This window comes from Triturus cristatus, chromosome 10, assembly GCF_964204655.1.
Source record: "Triturus cristatus chromosome 10, aTriCri1.1, whole genome shotgun sequence".
Classification (NCBI taxonomy): Eukaryota; Metazoa; Chordata; class Amphibia; order Caudata; family Salamandridae; genus Triturus; species Triturus cristatus.
In genome coordinates, this window is record NC_140593.1 from 573105886 (window position 1) to 573125965 (window position 20080).

Genomic DNA, 20080 nt, shown 5'->3' on the forward strand with positions numbered 1-20080 from the left:
GAAAGCTTGAATTAAATTTAGCTGCTGAAAATTACTTGGTCGGTTTTCTAGACCACGGCTAAGTGCTGCCTTCCATGAGTCTTAAATCAAAATGTGAAAGACTTTCCTTACTAAAGGTGATTAAAGCCTATAATTAGTGTCCACTCAAGCTTCCTGCTGGTCGATATCTTCTTCTAGCCAGTAATTTTAGGCCCATCTCCTTACTATCAGCTCCTGCAAAAATACTGGAGAAACTGGCCCATCAGCAGCTAGCCGCCTTTGTAGAAACCAATGAGCTGCTGCACGACTCTGTCTGGCTTTCGCACTGGTTACAGTATGGAATCAGCACTCATTGAAGTTGCTGATTCCATCCGTTGGGAGGTTGACGGGGCTCCACGCCATGCTGGTACTCCTCGATCTGTCGGCAGCGTTTGACACGGTGTCTCACCCTATCCTGCTTGACAGACTTAAGCAAATAGGCATCCGAGGGACGGCACTGGAAAGGATCGCTTCCTACCTGGACGGCCAAGACCAACAAGTCTTTCTCCACCCCTTCACCTCCGATGCGAAGCCACTCAGATGGGCTCAGGGCCTCAGGTTTAATCCCAGTACTCTTCAACATCTATCTGACACCAGTGGCGGATCTCATCGTGAAAATGGGGGTCAAGGTGATATCCTACGCGGATGACACCCAGCTGATGTTTTCTTTCAGAGATATGTCGTCGTCAGTCTTTGACTCTTTCAGACCCCCCCCCGCCCCCCCCCCCCCCCCCCCCACCACACCACACCTCACCCCCACCAAGTCCTTTGGTGGCCTGGAGAACTCTGTGCTCCTCCTGTGCCAAAGGATTTGGGTAAGAACCTTGGTGTCTGATGGGACAAAGACCTGTCCCTTTTGACCCATGTCCAGCAAGTTTCTGTGGCCTGCTTTGGAAAGATGAAAACTATTAGAAAATGTATCGACGTTCTGCCGGAGGAATGGCGAAGAACTGTTGTGCATGCCTTGGTGACCTTGCACCTCGACTATGCCAAAGGCCTCTATCTGGGCCTTCCAAGCTGCTTGATTAGAAGGCTGCAGATTGTGCAGAATGCTGCCGCGAGGGTGGTCCGTAAGGTTCCATTTCGCCAGAATATCTCCCCTCACCTCTGACCACTCCATTGGCTCCCAGTCGCCAAGAGAATTGAATTCAAGGCCCTCACGTTCGCATTTCGGGCCTACCAGGGCAGGGGCCCTAGCTACCTGAGGAAGACACCTCACCCTTACCAGCAGTGAAGGTCCTTAAGATCCAACCAAAAACGTTACCTCGCTGTCCCTCGCTTTCCAAAACTAGATTAGGGGGTAGATCGTTTGAGGCTGGAGCTTCCAAACGCTGGAATGACTTGCCTCTTCATCTACGCATGCTGAACTCTGAACTGGAGTTCAGAAAGGCTTTGAAGACCTGGCTGTTCAAGCATAGAGATTAGCATCTCGCTCGCTCTGCTGTGTTGTTTTCTGCCTTAGTGCCAGGACACTTCTGCGGAGGTAGCTGTACGCTTTATAAATGTCTTTTATTATTATTATTGTATCATTTGAAAGAAGTGAAACTTGAAAGGCTCACTCTTGTAATCACTGTGAAGGATTTAGATCATAGAGTGCTTATATACCTCCAGGTAAAGTATGCTTAAAGGCAGTAGGAGTACTGATTTGAGATAATGTGTTGAAAGTTAACGCAGGCATGATTGCATGATGGTCCATAGTAGTCTGTAGACACCAAAGCATTCTCCACATTTGAACTACCACCAGTGCACAAACAATGCTGTTATTTCCATTCTAGAGTCACTTCTCTTAACAGTTTTAAATCTCCTTTAGTAGTGTAAATGAATTCCTTGGTTTTGGAGCCTCAACACCTAAGGAAATGTGCATTGCAAGATTGAAAAGGTTTAAAAACCTAAAGCTCTTTCAGAAAATGAGTTGCACATTCTCCTTGTGCACTGTTGTTGATCCTTTTCCAGTGTCCAAATTTGCCAACAGACATCCTACCTGCAATGAAAGACTGGTGGATTTTCTGCAATTTTGTTTCACCGAATTGGCTTCTCCAATGGTGACTTCAGCCACATTTGCTGTGATATTTCTGCCTCCTTGACAAGGAACACTGTTGGATTTTCAATTACTACTTTTTACAAATGAGACAATTGTCGCAATGACTGATGGAAATCATTTACTCAAATTGCAAAGAAGCCCCTGTTTAGTAACTCTCAGTATTAGTAAATGTAATGTGCATCACTCATGAGTTAACACCCCGCCTCCAGTTTTCAGTACTCTGAAAATATGTCACCTGCAAGGGAACAAAGGATTTGAAATTTGTTTCCTTTGGTGGAGAACCTTAGGTTCCAGCAGTCTTGACCATTTTAGAACTGTTTTGTGTACATTTGTTGAATGATATCTCAAACAATGGGTTGATATTTGACTCCCACAGTGAGAGAAAAATTGCCGGAAGTGTTTAAAAATGTAATTGTATTTTTTTGTGAAAATTCTGACGTCTGACTATCCAGTCTGGTATTACAACATTTTGCGTTAAAAGTATCTTGGTCAGTCTGTTTTCGTTGTAATTATGTTAAACTATCTGCGTATAGAAGAATAATCTGTTTACCCTTGAACCCTCTTTTTTAAAATTTTTGTTTTTATATGTAGCCTGGCTGTGTTTACCATATCCAACTAAAGGCGGAAGGCAATGACCACATCGAAAGAGCTCTGCCTCAGTATCGACCAATTGAGGTACTTTAAATTCTACAGTTTGATAGTGCGTCAAATGCAGGGTAAACTGTTATTCATACATTTGGAAGGCACTAAGCAAATGTATTGCAACCAGTCCAGCTTAACAACTGACATATTTTTTACTAAAGTATTTTTTTTATATGCACTTAACCCTTGCATATTTCTTCATTCTTCAGTCACAAACTAGAATTATAAACACAAAACTTCAGTGCTCCTTGGGCAGCAGGAACACCTACAGTTGTGTTTGAAATAACATGGAGACATAGCTTGTATTTGTATGGCACCCTACCACTAGTTGTGCCTTTAAGTGATTCCATGTGCAGGAACTTCAGAGCAATTTGTGTATTTTTAATAATATCTTTTAAAGAATTCCGGCCCACAACTCTCCTCTAGCGTCCCAAGTAGAATCTCTCATTAAGTTAAAATAAAAATAAAAATATATATATATATATATGTATGTATGTATGTATGTATGTGTATATATATGTTACCACCTACATTCCGTAAAAGAATCAAGAGTCTGAGCAACTATTAATTTCAAACAGTAACTTTCCTTTGTGTCCAGTGTTTGCGTGGTTTTGTGTCCAGTGTTTGTTTGCGCGTTTAGAGCTTCTATAAAGCACTAAATGTCGCCTTTTGGTGACCTCAGAGCTCTGTTTTTATACTAAGAGATGTGTAGTGTTTATCATTTGTGCAAAAACAGTACCATAATGAGAGATGGGAGTCGGATACTTATCTCTTTCACAAAAAGAATAAAAGTGTGTCATGGTGTGGCTAAGATGGCGGCCCCGACTGTCGCATAATATCAAGCTCCGTAGCACCGCTGTATTTCCAACTTCCTAGAGGTTTGCTGAACCCCCCCTCCTGGCATTAAAAAAAACCCGATGTGCCTTCTGCTGCAACCGGGCGTCGATTTGAAGTGGGAGTTGCCAGACACCATCCCACGTTAGTACACAACAAGCGAGAGGCCGATGGTGGAACAGATCCCGTGGCCTACCCAGACGTCCTGATCTCTTGTGCCACACAATGGCCCTCTCCAGCGGGAGTGTGCTACCCTCCCTCATCTTTAACTGCTGTTATGCCAGAGACCACAGGACACATCAGCCTAGCGGGGCGGAGCGCTTCTGGGACCCCTTCCCAGGTGGTCTGAGATGCCTGGCACCATTCCTCCTGAATTACAACAGATGCTCAGCCCGTGGAGGCTCCGAGACTGCGCCCTACCTTCAAAAGGTGCATCACTCACCTCAGTGCTGTGGAGCAGTGGAATCTGCTGTGCCTGGTGGTTTTATCTCCAGCTGCCACGTGAGGGCCTTTGGAAATTGCGGAAGTCTCAAACTGCTAAAGAAGTCTGTGCCTTCTTCCGGGACTGAAGTGCAGGTGCGGTCTTGAGGGACTACGAGTTGCGACCGTCCCTGACCACTACTCGTAGAGGGCCTTGTCTGCGTGTTCTCCAGCTATGTCTTTAAGGCTGCACAACAGTGGACACTGGGCCTGTGGCAGAGCGCAGGAGTACAGCTCACCTTAGCCCGCTACGGTCATCACCGGGGACTAGCTAAACCTTCCCCAACCCCCATGCTGCACGCCCTACCCGTTCGTTGTTTTGGGAGTTTGCATGCGCTTCTGAGTCCCAGAGTTGACATACAGTTACCAACTACCTCGAACTTCTACTGACCTCCTGCCCCACCACTGCCAAGAGAGCACATTGTGGTGAAGCCAAAAGGAAATAAAGCACCTCAGGTGATTAAAGGCAGGGAGGACCGGAATGGAGTGTCTGCACCTCCTAATTCGCCCTGTTCTGCGATTGAACAAGCGCTCACAAAACTCTCTATAAAGTTTGAGATCCACAAGGCCATACTGGACATGAAATCTCCACTTGAACCCAAGCTCGATACCCTGGTACTCGGCGTGGGCCTACTGAGGGCGAACCATAAAAAAAGAAGAGTTGATGAAGACCAATCTACACTGGCGACATTGAGCCCTTCAGTTACGGAGGCGCAGTCTCAGCTACTGTCCCTTTGAGATCAAATCTGGTATTTGAAACAGCGGATAGACGATGCAGAGGACTGATCGTGACGAAATATCAGGATAGTGGGCCTTCCAGAGTGAGCCAAGGGCTTGAGTGGAACTCTTTCTGTAGCACTGGTTGGGTCACATGTTATGGGGGGATGCTAATCTGCATTCTTTTCTGTGGAAGAGCTCATAGGGTGCTGGGTCAAGTCGACCTCTCTGGGGTCACCGCAAGACCTATATTGGTCCGTCATTTTTACTACGGCGATCAAGACCATATCCTCCAGGTGGCACATGCAAAGACTGCTGGCATGTGGAGTCCTATAATGTTCATATTCTCGGACTATACCACTAAGGTCCAGAGAAAGAGCACCCTTTTACAAAATAAAACAGCACTTGCATCGCCTAGAACTGCAATGTGTCCTTGTGAGAAGTTGGCCTGATGTATGATGTCACTAGTTCTAGTGTACACCTTATATCAGTCCAAATACCCTTATGGTGATTGGTTGTAAAGTCTACCTTATAGACCAGCTATCCTAGTGGTAGCATGGACAAGAGCAGTCTTAGGCTAAACTCTGAATGGCATGTGAAGTCAGCTGTGATACCATATATAATCCCTTGAATACCAAATGAAAGGACACCACAACAGATATATATATAAAATAAAGTGTATTTATTCTAGTCAAACCCTCAGCACTCTTTATGAGATTAGAGGTAAGTACAACACAGTCTTATTTATGCATACATTAAGTCACACAGGTAAGTAATACAGTTAGGCCCTAGAGGCCACGCAAACCATATACTAAGTAAGTGGTATAAGGACCACTGTCACGGAAATAGGATAGGCCTAGGCCTAGGGAATCGCTGGGGCTACACTACACTAGCAACAGTTAGGAAGTGGGAGGCCCACGGGATTCAGGTGCAGAGTGGAAACACTCACGCGTAATGCGTAAAAGTCAATAGCAATAGTACAGTTTAGAAATAGATAGATTTAGGACACTTCCGGAGTAGCTAGGAAGTCGAGACTGGAAAACTAGACACTAGGATAGTCACTATCCTGATGAGCACCGGAGTACCCAAGTTACCTAGCCCACAGGCTGCGGGTGCATAGGGGTGAAGTTGCGTCGGGTTTCGTCGTCGACTCCTATGGATGCCTGAAGAAAGATGCTGACAGGCAGTCAGTGAAGAGTGTCCGGTGGATCCCAAGGCTGGGATCAAGAAGAGAGGAGACCTGCAAGCAGAAGGGACAGAGTCAAGGTCACTAGCCAGTGACCACGTGGAACCAGGAAGGAACCAGGCGATGTCGTGAAGATTGCAGGTGAAGGTGAAGCTTGTCGCTGCAGCCACGAGGACCAGGAAGCGTCGAGGACGACCAGGACCAGGAGGCGAGCTGTCCCACGAAGGCTCTTGCTGTCGGCGGCGTCGAAGTTGGACTAGGACTCACCAAGCCTTGGCAAGCGGAACCCACGAAGAACGGAGGACTTGCTTCTGGTGCAGACCAGGAAGGTCTGGGGTGCTTCTCTTTTTCAAAGGAGCAGGAGCCAGTCTGGAGGAGCCAAACCAGCGGTGAAGAATTCAGGATTCGTCGTCACAAAGGCCACTAGCCAGCGGGCAAACAACCGGACAGACGCGGCAAGCAGGAAAATGCAGAAGGGCCCCACGCAGGACTCGTGGAGTGTGGGGGGGCTGGTCTTCGGTGCAGATGGTGCTTGGGGTTGGGGCTTCTCAATCCCCGGTGCACAACTTCGAGGGTGCCTCAGAAGCTGCGCTTGAAGATACTAGCCACTTTTCCCAGGTAGCCGGTCCCACGTCTCTCGTCGCCTCCACGGATCTCAGCTCTGCTGTGGATGTGGATCAGGGTCGGAGAAGTCTGGAAGTCAAGGCTCTGGTCGGGCTTTGCAGTCGGTCCCTCGTAGAACTTTAGCAAAGCAAAGGGTAGTCTCTTGATGGTGCCTGTTTGCACAGGGTAGCCACTCCTTGGCCACAAGGGAGATTCTTCAGTCTTCTTCTTTCGTCGAATGTCGAAGGTCCAGAGTTTCTGTTCAAATTGCAGGTTCAGGATAATCTAAAGTCTTGAAGCCCAACTCCCACTCTTATACTAATCTGGGGGGCTGGGATACCTGCTAGGTCACGCCTTATGGGTGGGACCTGGGAGGGGGTGGTTACACCCACTTCCCTTTGTCCAGTTTCGCACCAGAGCTGGGGCTGGAGTGCCCCTGCGCCGGTTTGAACTGGACTATGCAAGGAACACCTTGTGTGCCCCAGGCATGTCTCATTCCTTTCAGCCCACCCTGCCACAATACACTAAAGGTTGTCTGGGGAGGTGCTAGCACCTCCCCAAGCAGGAAACCTATTGTCCAGGCCGCCCTGGCTGGGATCACTCCCAGCAGCAGGAGGTCAGACTTGTGTCGTGGCAGCAGCATCCATTTTGTGATGCTGAGGCTTTGGTCAGAGGCTAACAGTAAAGTATGATTTTAACATGTCTTTCCCTCTAGAAGGGGGGAATAATATCCTCATGTCCAGAAATGGTATGGGGGTATTATTCCACAGTGTTAGACACCTTACACGACATGTTTTGATAAAGCCAAACCATAGTTACCATAACAGTTTAAGATTATAAGGCACTTTAAGAGTATATGGTAGGCTATATCATAGAACAGCTATAAGGACATGGTTCCGAAAGCTGCAGACAGGCTCAGCTCATGCTAGAGCACCATCTCACATGTTACCAAGCACTCTGCCTCCAGGATTGTTAAGGCCTGCCATAGGAGTGACTGATAGGTACACATGTGTCTATATATAAGGGTAGATATAGGCATACTATATCTAAGCAAGGGGTGATTACACGACCTTGCCCCAGCTGAGTGATCAGCCAGTTGTGTCTGATTGGAAGGCCAGACCAGGGGTGGCATAATACATGCTGCAGCCCCTGGGAGGCCTAGGGTACACCTATGCCCTGGGTACCTAGGGTACACTGTACAGGGTCCAATAAGGTGATCCTTACCAATTGGGAATGTACCTAGGGTACATGGAGTCCATTTTAAAGAGAGAGCAGACAGCCTGAGACCCTGAATGGCAGGATCTCAGGCCAACTAAGTCGAAAAACCAGCTAGACACTAGGCAAAAAGTTGGGGGTAACCATAGTCAGATATCCACCTTCCTACAGTCCTTTGTTCACCGCCAAGCTCAAGATCATACATGGAGGCACCACTTTTCGGAGTTGGTCTGGCCTGGCTAAAAATTAGAGAAGTATACCCATGAAACGGAGGACCGACCCTGATGGCGGCGGTTGGACTGGGATGCAGAGTAAGCGCCGCAAGACCAAGCGAGAACGGACGGGCCTGACCAGGGAACAAGCTGCTCCAGAAAGAATGCAAGCGGTAGTGGTGGTTGAACAACGCAGCCACTCACCCCCTCTCTTCCCTGGGACATTGAGGTCTGAAGGGGTCCTGGCTTATTCCGACATTGCAAACTTAGCCGTGTTGGATCCAGTCCTAGGAGGAGGGCCGGGACTCACCCCTATGACTTCGGACTGTGTGCTATCTAGTTGCTGACAGCATCACTGTCCTTCCCTTTCACAGGGGAAGGTGATCTCCTCCACGCAGAAACAGACCCAGTCATGCCTAAGGGACACCGCTGACGGTGCTCAGCCTTACCTATTACATGGACATGTAGGAAAGGAGGCCACTTATGATGCAAAAGACTCTCCCAACCTCCTATGATGGTGGATCTTACATTGGCCCATAGGAATAATGCCCTCAGTGCCTCCTCCAAAGGGAAGGAAGACACAGATTAATGCAATGTGGTGTAGTCAAATGACCTTTGGTGTCTTGACCGGGATTTGGGAGTTGAGGTGTTTTTGGCCCAAGGGTCAATCCCTATTATGTTCTGTATTTTCTTTGCCAATCTACACATCAGTCCTCCAAACACACACAAACACATGGGGTGGTGGGTAGGGTATGCATGTAGCACGACAATATATCTGGGGACCCACATCACGAACGATAAAGGATTGGGGATGTTACTAACAACGGGTTGCACCACTACAATATCCTAACCTGGATTGTCGGGGCATGGCCAGTCATGTCAAATGATCCCAAATTATTCTGAGTCAGCGCCATTTGCATGTAACCTGTATACAAGAGACACATCTCACACAAGTGTAACTCACACGAGTAACTATTAAAGCTGCGCAAACGGTGGTGGGGAACTGTGGTAGAAACTACATACTCTAGCTGTGCTAGAGGTGTTTTGGTGTGGATTGCACCGTGGGTTCCTTTTACATTACAGCACTCCACAGAAGACACTGAGGGCAACTATGTGGTCTTAGAGAGGCTCCTTGGTGTGACCCCACTGTCAATGGTAGCACTGTATGCCCCCCACTCCAATCAGACCTCCATCCGTGACTCACTGACACCCATTCACCTGACTAATACATTTGCTCTGTGCATCTGGAGTTGTGACTTTAATATTGTGCATGAAATTAACATAGACCGTACGAGCCAGCTCCCTGTTCCAGGAACCCAAACGATTGTGACTACAAAGCACCTCCAATTTTATTATGGAGCCTGATATTGACATAGACAGTCCAACCCTCCTCCTTCTTCAAAGAGTCTAATCGATTGTGACTACAACCCACGTCCAACTTTTGGCCGCGCGCATGCAGGAATCTGACATATGGTTAATCCAACCACTAAGGAATGTTCACACTACCCAGGATTATAGGGCAACCACACCAGGATAGACGTCTTATATTTTTCCACAGAAATAGCTTCAAAGGTGAGGGGCTGCTGAATATCTGGGATGTAGCCTGTCAAATCATAAGCCCTTACTGCGAACACTAAAATGTGGGGCGACGGCCCAACGCTTGCCCGCAGAGCACCTCTCAGCGGAGGCACTTGGAGATCCTAGCAGATGCAATGGCATTTATTTGTACAAAAACACAGACACGGCCTCTTATATCCTGGCTGAATTGGAGGCATTTAAAGTGGGGCTTAGGGGACTACCTATTAAGATGACCTACTGGAGCAAGATGATGGTTTACTGGAAACTAATGGTCTTGGAATCCAGGATCTGAGTTCTGGAGATGTGGATCACTCTGCTTTCAAACCAAAACAGATTACAAACAAGAGGGTCTTAGGGAAATTTAAAGACCACACTGGATTTATTCCCCAATCATTGCTACAACAAACAGTACGAAATCCATGGGTCTAAAGCAAAAGCTAGAAAAAGTGTGCTATAAAAGCTACAAGCAGATGAAATTTAATCTATTCAGAAAGTCACTAAATGCCCACCTAAAGGCGCCACAGGGCATTTCCCTTATTAGGACCAAATCCCTCACTCACCACGAAGGTGACATGCTTCATCATGGGGATTCTCCTCTACAAGGGAAAACCTAGTTCCTTGGAGGGTTACAACCCTCTCGGCTAGAGAGAGGAGCACAGGGATGTTTTGAATATTGACTAGGATATCCTAAATCCTCATGTGAAAAGCAAAGGTGTGAATGAAGGCGCAGCGCAAATCCTATATAAGTGCAACAGTGTTGATTAAAACTGGATAAGAGTTGTACAATCAGGCATTTATTCATATACACCCTTTCCCAGGATTAAAACCAGCGCACCAGCGGTATGGATTTAAAACCGCTCTGGTGACAGTGAAAAAAATGGTCGACATGTTTCAGCCATAATGCCCGAAATCGGGTCAGGCTTTCATCAGGACCTATACCAGGTGCTACTGTGAACAAAGTGAGAACCAGTGCAACAAAAAGGATACCGAATGTAACTTTATCAATGTATCCAATCACTCTTCAGACTATCATTGGATGGAAGAGGAAAGTACCTATAATACAAAAACCACTCATTAATAATTTTTTTTTTTATATATTCATCAATCGTAAGGTGTATCATGTGACTTACTGAATAGAAAATGATTTAAACCTCTTACCCGCATGTGCTGGGTATTCAATCCCACCTCTGCCTGGCAGTCGCTCAGGAAGGGGGCACCGCTCTACAAAGGAACGGTGTACATTGTGATTAACAAAAAACTTGTCCTTCCTCTGTCTATGGGTGAAGACTAACTCCTATAGAAATTCTAGAAGGTAAGTGTATACATCTGACTACAAACTAGGAAAGCAACCAGGAATTGTCGGTGTGAAAACAATCTAAACAAAATGAAAATAATTAATTCTATTATGATTACACAAAGGCCAAAAAAGAAGAAAGACAGGCCAATAGCATGAAAAACACAGAGACCAACTCTTATAATAGTGAGATCTCGTGTCAATGCAGAAATCTGATGCATAAGATGTTGATGCAGCATCAACATCAGACCCTCATTTTAAAACCCAAAGGAAATAAGTGAAAACCGCCGCGGGCTGCTAAACAACTAAACGATCTTATCTGCCACCCTTGGCCTTTACTGGTTTTAAATGTTTTCAAAAGAAAACGTGGTTCTAAACGAATTAGCCCTGAGATTATCCTCAATACAAGATAGCAATGTAGTTACTATCATCCGCACAGTAATTCAATGCTTGAGTCGAAATCACAAAGGGACAACGGCCAAAATAGCAAATAAACCGAGCCCCATAGCCTCTCACCTGTCCGTCGGTACTCCGAGTCGTGTAGAGCCGGCGACCAGAGGTAGAAAGGAGACGGGACCCGCGGCCAGTTAAATAATCCGCAGCCAGCTCCAAATGTTAATCAGCTGTGATCGTCACGTAGGGTCACGTGTAGAGAAAGAGAACACGCAAAAGTAAAGCGTGGTCCACTAATCACCTCCACATGCGCAAATAGCTTGTATTAGAAGTGGCCACACAGAAAGAATTTAAACATTTTCATAAGGGGCAAAGCAAATACAGAGAGAACAACCTCCGTAATGTAATACACAACCCTTGATCCTTTCGCTACCAACAAGGTGAAAAAGGGTGCCTGCGCTACTCATAAATGCTCCTCACATGCGCATGCGCAATGGAAAGATAAAATATCGCTCATATCAAATACAAAATAGCAACTGCTTTTCTCCCAATATGCGAGGATATTGAAGCCAAAGGGAACACAAGGGACCAATGCAGATCTTTACAACTCGCAAATGAAGACCAATAAATAGCCAAAAGCCCAACCCTCCGATGTTAGGGTATATAATTAAATCAGGTCATTAAGCAGCGAGCCCTCACCACATATGCATACTCTATGCATGGAACAGATGACGCACCCTTCTCATGCGCTATATCATCTGATTACTGTGAGAGAGCCCCCTCCGGGCAAGGCTATTGAGAACAAACTGGTGCCAAACAGCACAGGGGGTATCATTCAGAATGACACACAGGCTGACCCTATGATGTGTGAATGTATAATCAGATCCAGTGCCTTGGTGGCCAAAAGCCAATATCCAAAGCTGCCCGGCCTCCAACTGGAAACAAACACTCTGTATCCCCTGGATGGCTCACAAAAATAATGGCAGGGGGTTTCATCAACCGACGTATGAAGGTCATGGTACTTAAAGTGAAGCCCACGGGATATCGTCATTTAAACCTCCACAGTCACTTTTTAACTTATGAACCCACCATTGTTCGCGTCTAAATAGAAACGAGGTAACATCTGTAATATGTGTAGGAATAAATGGTTTCTCCTATACAGTCCATTTAAGATCTGCTGGATTGTGTGCAGCATTCAAAAAATGTGTAGTCAGTTTGGTGGAAGATTTCTTACACCTAATAGTGCTCTTGTGTTCCAGTATTCTTGTTTTTACTTTCCGCGTAGTCATACCTACATAGCGGAAAGCACAAGGGCAGGTGATCAAGTATATCAAATTATTGCTGTTGCAATTAGTGTGACTTTTTAAAAGCCACGGTCTTGGTGAGCCGATGTAAATCTCAGTTGTGTGGTTCGTGTGCGAACAGGCTGCACAAGCCCCACAAGGGAAATGACCCTGGACTGTGGATAAATCCCAAAGGGTATTCTGTTGATTCGTATTAGGAATACGAGGACGTGTGTGTACCAATCGATCTTTAATATTGGTACTCCGTTTGAAAGCAAACAATGGACGCGGTAGTGTTGCCCCACCAATATTCAAAATCTTCCAATTAGCTAAGATGCTCTTTTTAATTTGGTTTGAAAAACTGCAAAAAGTATGCACACATGTCAATCTGTCTTGGGTGGCTTTAGGAACACCTGGTTCCAAAAGAGCTGCCCGATTGTTATTAGCAGCTCTTTTGAGTGACTTTTTGACAAGTTTTTTTGGATATTTGCGTGTTTGTAACTGCAAAGCCAAATTACTCGCATGCTCCTGGTATTTACTGATAGAGGAGCAGTTTCTTTTAATGCGTAAGAATTGGCCAAAAGGTAAATTCTCCCGCAGGGCCTGGGGATGAAAGCTGTCATACAATAGAAGAGAATTTTTGGCCATAGGTTTCTTGAATAGTTCAGTCCCAAGCCCTCCCTCCGTTGGACTGATCAGAATATCCAGGAATGGTAGCTGAGTATTGCTATACTCACATGTGAAATTTAAAAAGTCATTCTGATTATTCAACCACAACTTGAAGGCGTCAATAGATGTTGATGTCCCTCTCCAAACAACAAAAACATCATCGATGTATCTTTTCCATAAACGGATATTATTCAAGTATGGATTGTTGATGTTAAAAATGCATTGTTGTTCAAAGCAGTGAACATACAGATTCGCCAGACTAGGGGCAAAAACGCTCCCCATCGAAGTGCCTGACACCTGGAGAAAGAGACGATCCTCAAATTTGAAAAAATTCTCTTTCATCGCAATTCTCGCACAATTGACAATGAAAGGAACTGGAGTAATTGAGTCCAAGTTGCTGCTTAATAAAAGGGTTTCTATGGTGGCCAGGGTCTCATCTTGTGGAATGCAGGTATATAAAGATTCCACATCGAATTAAACCAGAAAATCTTCCTCTGGTTCAAAAGAGATCTCCTCAACCAACCGTAGAACATCCTTGGTGTCCTTCAAATACGTGGGAATTGCCAACACCAAAGGTCTCAAAAAATAATCCACAAAAGTGGAAAGAGGTTTAAGCAATGAACCCACCCCTGAAACAATGGGACGTCCAGGTGGGGGTCTCTGAATTTTATGCACTTTGGGAAGTGCATAAAAATATGGGACTACTGGATGGATTTTGATCAAAAACCTAGCTTCACTGGCAGTGATCCAACCGTTCGCGAGAGCTTCTTCCACTATGATCTTGATCTCCTGCTCCAATCTCTTGGTGGGATCTGTTCTCAACACCTGATAGTATCGTTGATCATCCAATTGTCTCAGACACTCAGTCCGATAAGCGGAGGTATCCATTACAACAATGGCTCCCCCCTTATCAGCCGACTTAATGGTTACTGAGTCATCAGAAGATAGAGAGCGCATGGCGAGGCGCTCTTTGTTAGTTAAGTTCTGAAATTGTCTTGAGTTACTTGAACAAAGACTGTCAATCTGCGAAATTATTGCCTTTTCAAAGGTTAACACCTGTGGGGGTACTTGATTGGATAAAGGATTGAATGTAGATTTATTTCTCAATCCAGTCTTCATATCTGTCTCGATAGAATCACCCTCAGATTTGTCTTTGAAATAAAAATGTAGCCGTATCTTTCTGAAAAATTGGGCCATCTCTTGTCTCACCTCAAAAGAGTCACCACGGTAAGAAGGTACAAAACCTAATCCTTTGTTCAATAAGTTAAGTTCGTCTGGGGTTAAGATCTTATTACTGAGATTGATGACTAAGTCGTCTCGTTGCTCGTTCCTGCCTGTGCTTCCATCATGCTTCTTGTTGATCGTGCTGGTGGATTGTCTGCCCAATGTACTTGGGCCTGTCGATTCCGACGTTTCCCTCGCGATCTCCCTCGGCCTTGTCCTAAAAAAGACTGATCCGGATAAAACTGGGGCTGCGGTTGGTAAGGAAAAATGTGCCCTGGTGGCGGGATCGGAGGATAGCCAAACGGCCCAGGGGGCCACCATTGCGGCGGTGGTTGGAAAAGTCTTTTTTAGGACAAGGCCGAGGGAGATCGCGAGGGAAACGTCGGAATCGACAGGCCCAAGTACATTGGGCAGACAATCCACCAGCACGATCAACAAGAAGCATGACGGAAGCACGGGCAGGAACGAGCAATGAGACGACTTAGTCATCAATCTCAGTAATAAGATCTTAACCCCAGACGAACTTAACTTATTGAACAAAGGATTAGGTTATGTACCTTCTTACCGTGGGGACTCTTTTGAGGTGAGACAAGAGATGGCCCAATTTTTCAGAAAGATCCGGCTACATTTTTATTTCAAAGACAAATCTGAGGGTGATTCTATCGAGACAGATATGAATACTGGATTGAGAAATAAATCTACATTCAATCCTTTATCCAATCAAGTACCCCCACAGGTGTTAACCTTTGAAAAGGCAATAATTTTGCAGATTGACAGTCTTTGTTCAAGTAACTCAAGACAATTTCAGAACTTAACTAACAAAGAGCGCCTCGCCATGCGCTCTCTATCTTCTGATGACTCAGTAACCATTAAGTCGGCTGATAAGGGGGGAGCCATTGTTGTAATGGATACCTCCGCTTATCGGACTGAGTGTCTGAGACAATTGGATGATCAACGATACTATCAGGTGTTGAGAACAGATCCCACCAAGAGATTGGAGCAGGAGATCAAGATCATAGTGGAAGAAGCTCTCACGAACGGTTGGATCACTGCCAGTGAAGCTAGGTTTTTGATCAAAATCCATCCAGTAGTCCCATATTTTTATGCACTTCCCAAAGTGCATAAAATTCAGAGACCCCCACCTGGACGTCCCATTGTTTCAGGGGTGGGTTCATTGCTTGAACCTCTTTCCACTTTTGTGGATTATTTTTTGAGACCTTTGGTGTTGGCAATGCCCACGTATTTGAAGGACACCAAGGATGTTCTACGGTTGGTTGAGGAGATCTCTTTTGAACCAGAGGAAGATTTTCTGGTTTAATTCGATGTGGAATCTTTATATACCTGCATTCCACAAGATGAGACCCTGGCCACCATAGACACCCTTTTATTAAGCAGCATCTTGGACTCAATTACTCCAGTTCCTTTCATTGTCAATTGTGCGAGAATTGCGATGAAAGAGAATTTTTTCAAATTTGAGGATCGTCTCTTTCTCCAGGTGTCAGGCACTTCGATGGGGAGCGTTTTTGCCCCTAGTCTGGCGAATCTGTATGTTCACTGCTTTGAACAACAATGCATTTTTAACATCAACAATCCATACTTGGATAATATCCGTTTATGGAAAAGATACATCGATGATGTTTTTGTTGTTTGGAGAGGGACATCAACATCTATTGACGCCTTCAAGTTGTGGTTGAATAATCAGAATGACTTTTTAAATTTCACATGTGAGTATAGCAATACTCAGCTACCATTCCTGGATATTCTGATCAGCCCAACGGAGGGAGGGCTTAGCACTGAACTATTCAAGAAACCTATGGCCAAAAATTCTCTTCTATTGTATGACAGCTTTCATCCCCAGGCCCTGCGGGAGAATTTACCTTTTGGCCAATTCTTACGCATTAAAAGAAACTGCTCCTCTATCAGTAAATACCAGGAGCATGCGAGTAATTTGGCTTTGCAGTTACAAACACGCAAATATCCAAAAAAACTTGTCAAAAAGTCACTCAAAAGAGCTGCTAATAACAATCGGGCAGCTCTTTTGGAACCAGGTGTTCCTAAAGCCACCCAAGACAGATTGACATGTGTGCATACTTTTTGCAGTTTTTCAAACCAAATTAAAAAGAGCATCTTGGCTAATTGGAAGATTTTGAATATTGGTGGGGCAACACTACCGCGTCCATTGTTTGCTTTCAAACGGAGTACCAATATTAAAGATCGATTGGAACACACACGTCCTCGTATTCCTAATACGAATCAACAGAATACCCTTTGGGATTTATCCCCAGTCCAGGGTCATTTCCCTTGTGGGGCTTGTGCAGCCTGTTCGCACACGAACCACACAACTGAGATTTACATCGTCTCACCAAGACCGTGGCTTTTAAAAAGTCACACTAATTGCAACAGCAATAATTTGATATACTTGATCACCTGCCCTTGTGCTTTCCGCTATGTAGGTATGACTACGTGGAAAGTAAAAACAAGAATACTGGAACACAAGAGCACTATTAGGTGTAAGAAATCTTCCACCTAACTGACTACACATTTTTGGAATGCTGCACACAATCCAGCAGATCTTAAATGGACTGTATTGGAGAAACCATTTATTCCTACACATATTACAGATGTTACCTCGTTTCTATTTAGACGCGAACAATGGTGGGTTCATAAGTTAAAAAGTGACAGTGGAGGTTTAAATGACGATATCCCGTGGGCTTCACTTTAAGTACCATGACCTTCATACGTCGGTTGATGAAACCCCCTGCCATTATATTTGTGAGCCATCCAGGGGATACAGAGTGTTTGTTTCCAGTTGGAGGCCGGGCAACTTTGCATATTGGCTTTTGGCCACCAAGGCACTGGATCTGATTATACATTCACACATCATAGGGTCAGCCTGTGTGTCATTCTGAATGATACCCCCTGTGCTGTTTGGCACCAGTTTGTTCTCAATAGCCTTGCCCGGAGGGGACTCTCTCACAGTAATCAGATGATATAGCGCATGAGAAGGGTGCGTCATCTGTTCCATGCATAGAGTGTGCATATGTGGTGAGGGCTCGCTACTTAATGACCTGATTTAATTATATACCCTAACATCGGAGGGTTGGGCTTTTGGCTATTTATTGGTCTTCATTTGCGAGTTGTAAAGATCTGCATTGGTCCCTTGTGTTCCCTTTGGCTTCAATATCCTCGCATATTGGGAGAAAAGCAGTTGCTATTTTGTATTTGATATGAGCGATATTTTATCTTTCCGTTGCGCATGCGCATGTGAGGAGCATTTATGAGTAGCGCAGGCACCCTTTTTCACCTTGTTGGTAGCGAAAGGATCAAGGGTTGTGTATTACATTACGGAGGTTGTTCTCTCTGTATTTGCTTTGCCGCTTATGAAAATGTTTAAATTCTTTCTGCGTGGCCACTTCTAATACAAGCTATTTGCGCATGTGGAGGTGATTAGTGGACCACGCTTTACTCTTGCGTGTTCTCTTTCTCTATACATGACCCTACGTGACGATCACAGCTGATTAACATTTGGAGCTGGCTGCGGATTATTTAACTGGCCGCGGGTCCCGTCTCCTTTCTACCTCCGGTCGCCGGCTCTACACGACTCGGAGTACCGACGGACAGGTGAGAGGCTATGGGGCTCGGTTTATTTGCTATTTTGGCCGTTGTCCCTTTGTGATTTCGACTCAAGCATTGAATTACTGTGCGGATGATAGTAACTACATTGCTATCTTGTATTGAGGATAATCTCAGGGCTAATTCGTTTGGAACCACGTTTTCTTTTGAAAACATTTAAAACCAGTAAAGGCCAAGGGTGGCAGATAAGATCGTTTAGTTGTTTGGCAGCCCGCGGCGGTTTTCACTTATTTCCTTTGGGTTTTAAAATGAGGGTCTGATGTTGATGCTGCATCAACATCTTATGCATCAGATTTCTGCATTGACACGAGATCTCACTATTATAAGAGTTGCTCTGTGTGTTTTTCATGCTATTGGCCTGTCTTTCTTCTTTTTTGGCCTTTGTGTAATCATAATAGAATTAATTATTTTCATTTTGTTTAGATTGTTTTCACACCGACAAGTTCCTGGTTGCTTTCCTAGTTTGTAGTCCGATGTATACACTTACCTTCTAGAATTTCTATAGGAGTTAGTCTTCACCCATAGACAGAGGAAGGACAAGTTTTTTGTTAATCACAATGTACACCGTTCCTTTGTAGAGCGGTGCCCCCTTCGTAAGCGGCTGCCAGGCAGAGGTGGGATTGAATACCCAGCACATGCGGGTAAGAGATTTAAATCCTTTTCTATTCAGTAAGTCACATGATACACCTTGCGATTGATGAATATATATAAAAAAAATTATTAATGAGTGGTTTTTGTATTATAGGTACTTTCCTCTTCCATCCAATGATAGTCTGAAGAGTGATTGGATACATTGATAAAGTTAAATTTGGTATCCTTTTTGTTGCACTGGTTCTCACTTTGTTCACAGTAGCACCTGGTATAGGTCCTGATGAAAGCCTGACCCGATTTTGGGCATTATGGCTGAAACATGTCGACCATTTTTTTCACTGTCACCAGAGCGGTTTTAAATCCATACCGCTGGTGCGCTGGTTTTAATCCTGTGAAAGGGTGTATATTAATAAATGCCTGATTGTACAACTCTTATCCAGTTTTAATCAACACTTTTGCACTTATATATGATTTGCGCTGCGCCTTCATTCACACCTTTGCTTTTCACATGAGGATTTAGGATATCCTAGTCAATATTCAAAACATCCCTGTGCTCCTCTCTCTAGCCGAGAGGGTTGTAGCCCTCCAAGGAACTAGGTTTTTCCTTGTAGAGGAGAATCCCCATGATGAAGCATGTCACCTTCGTGGTGAGTGAGGGATTTGGTCCTAATAAGGGAAATGGCCTGTGGCGCCTTTAGGTGGGCATTTAGTGGCTTTCTGAATAGATTAAATTTCATCTGCTTGTAGCTTTTATAGCACATTTTTTCTAGCTTTTGCTTTAAACCCATGGATTTCGTACTGTTTGTTGTCACTCTGCTTTCACCCAGTTGGCCCGAGCCAAATTGGACCATAGAGATACTTTAGGTAGACTGCCTCACTAGACTACAATGAATACATGGCCTGCCAACAGATGGAAGGATAGAAGGCGGGTGCCTCCTTGCCTGGCTTTTCTGTTGGTAAGTACCCAGACCCCCAGTGGCGGCTGTAAGAAAATCGCATGGTCATACAGTGAACACATAGGCCGAAATCAATCACACATTCTGGGAATATTATTGCTCATTGTATGCCCCTTCCACCGCCCCCCCCCCCCCTGGCCCCTCGAGACAGTAGAGGTAAAATATATTGAGACGTACTTCTACACCCTTCACCTATCAACTCTCAACACTCTCCAGCGTTCTGAATTAGACTCCTCACTTTAGAACTTTAGACCGAAGCTTTGCAATCTCACAAATGGCCAGGGGTAAGACGCCCCGAATGGACGGCTTCCCCATGGCATTTTATGCCACAATTGGCCCCGCTGGTTACTACATGTGTACGAGGCAGCGCGGACATTGGGGCAGCTCCCACATTCTATGAGTAAAGCAGTTCTCACAGTTCTCCTTAAGCCAAGCAGATGCGTTTTTTGTTGGTTCGTACTGCCCCTTATCTTTACTGAATTTGGATTATAAAATCCAGGGGAAAATACTG

General features: G+C 45.0%; 1 protein-coding gene across 1 annotated transcript in view; it reads left to right on the forward strand.

Moving 5' to 3' along the window:
- LOC146789754 (BOS complex subunit NOMO1-like) overlaps positions 1 to 20080 on the forward strand; it is a 343657-nt gene that overhangs the window by 258120 nt on the left and 65457 nt on the right. Inside the window, exon 26 of the mRNA XM_085632091.1 lies at positions 2651 to 2734. Within this exon, the coding sequence (XP_085488217.1) occupies positions 2651 to 2734 (84 nt within the window). The remainder of the gene's footprint in view (positions 1 to 2650; positions 2735 to 20080) is intronic.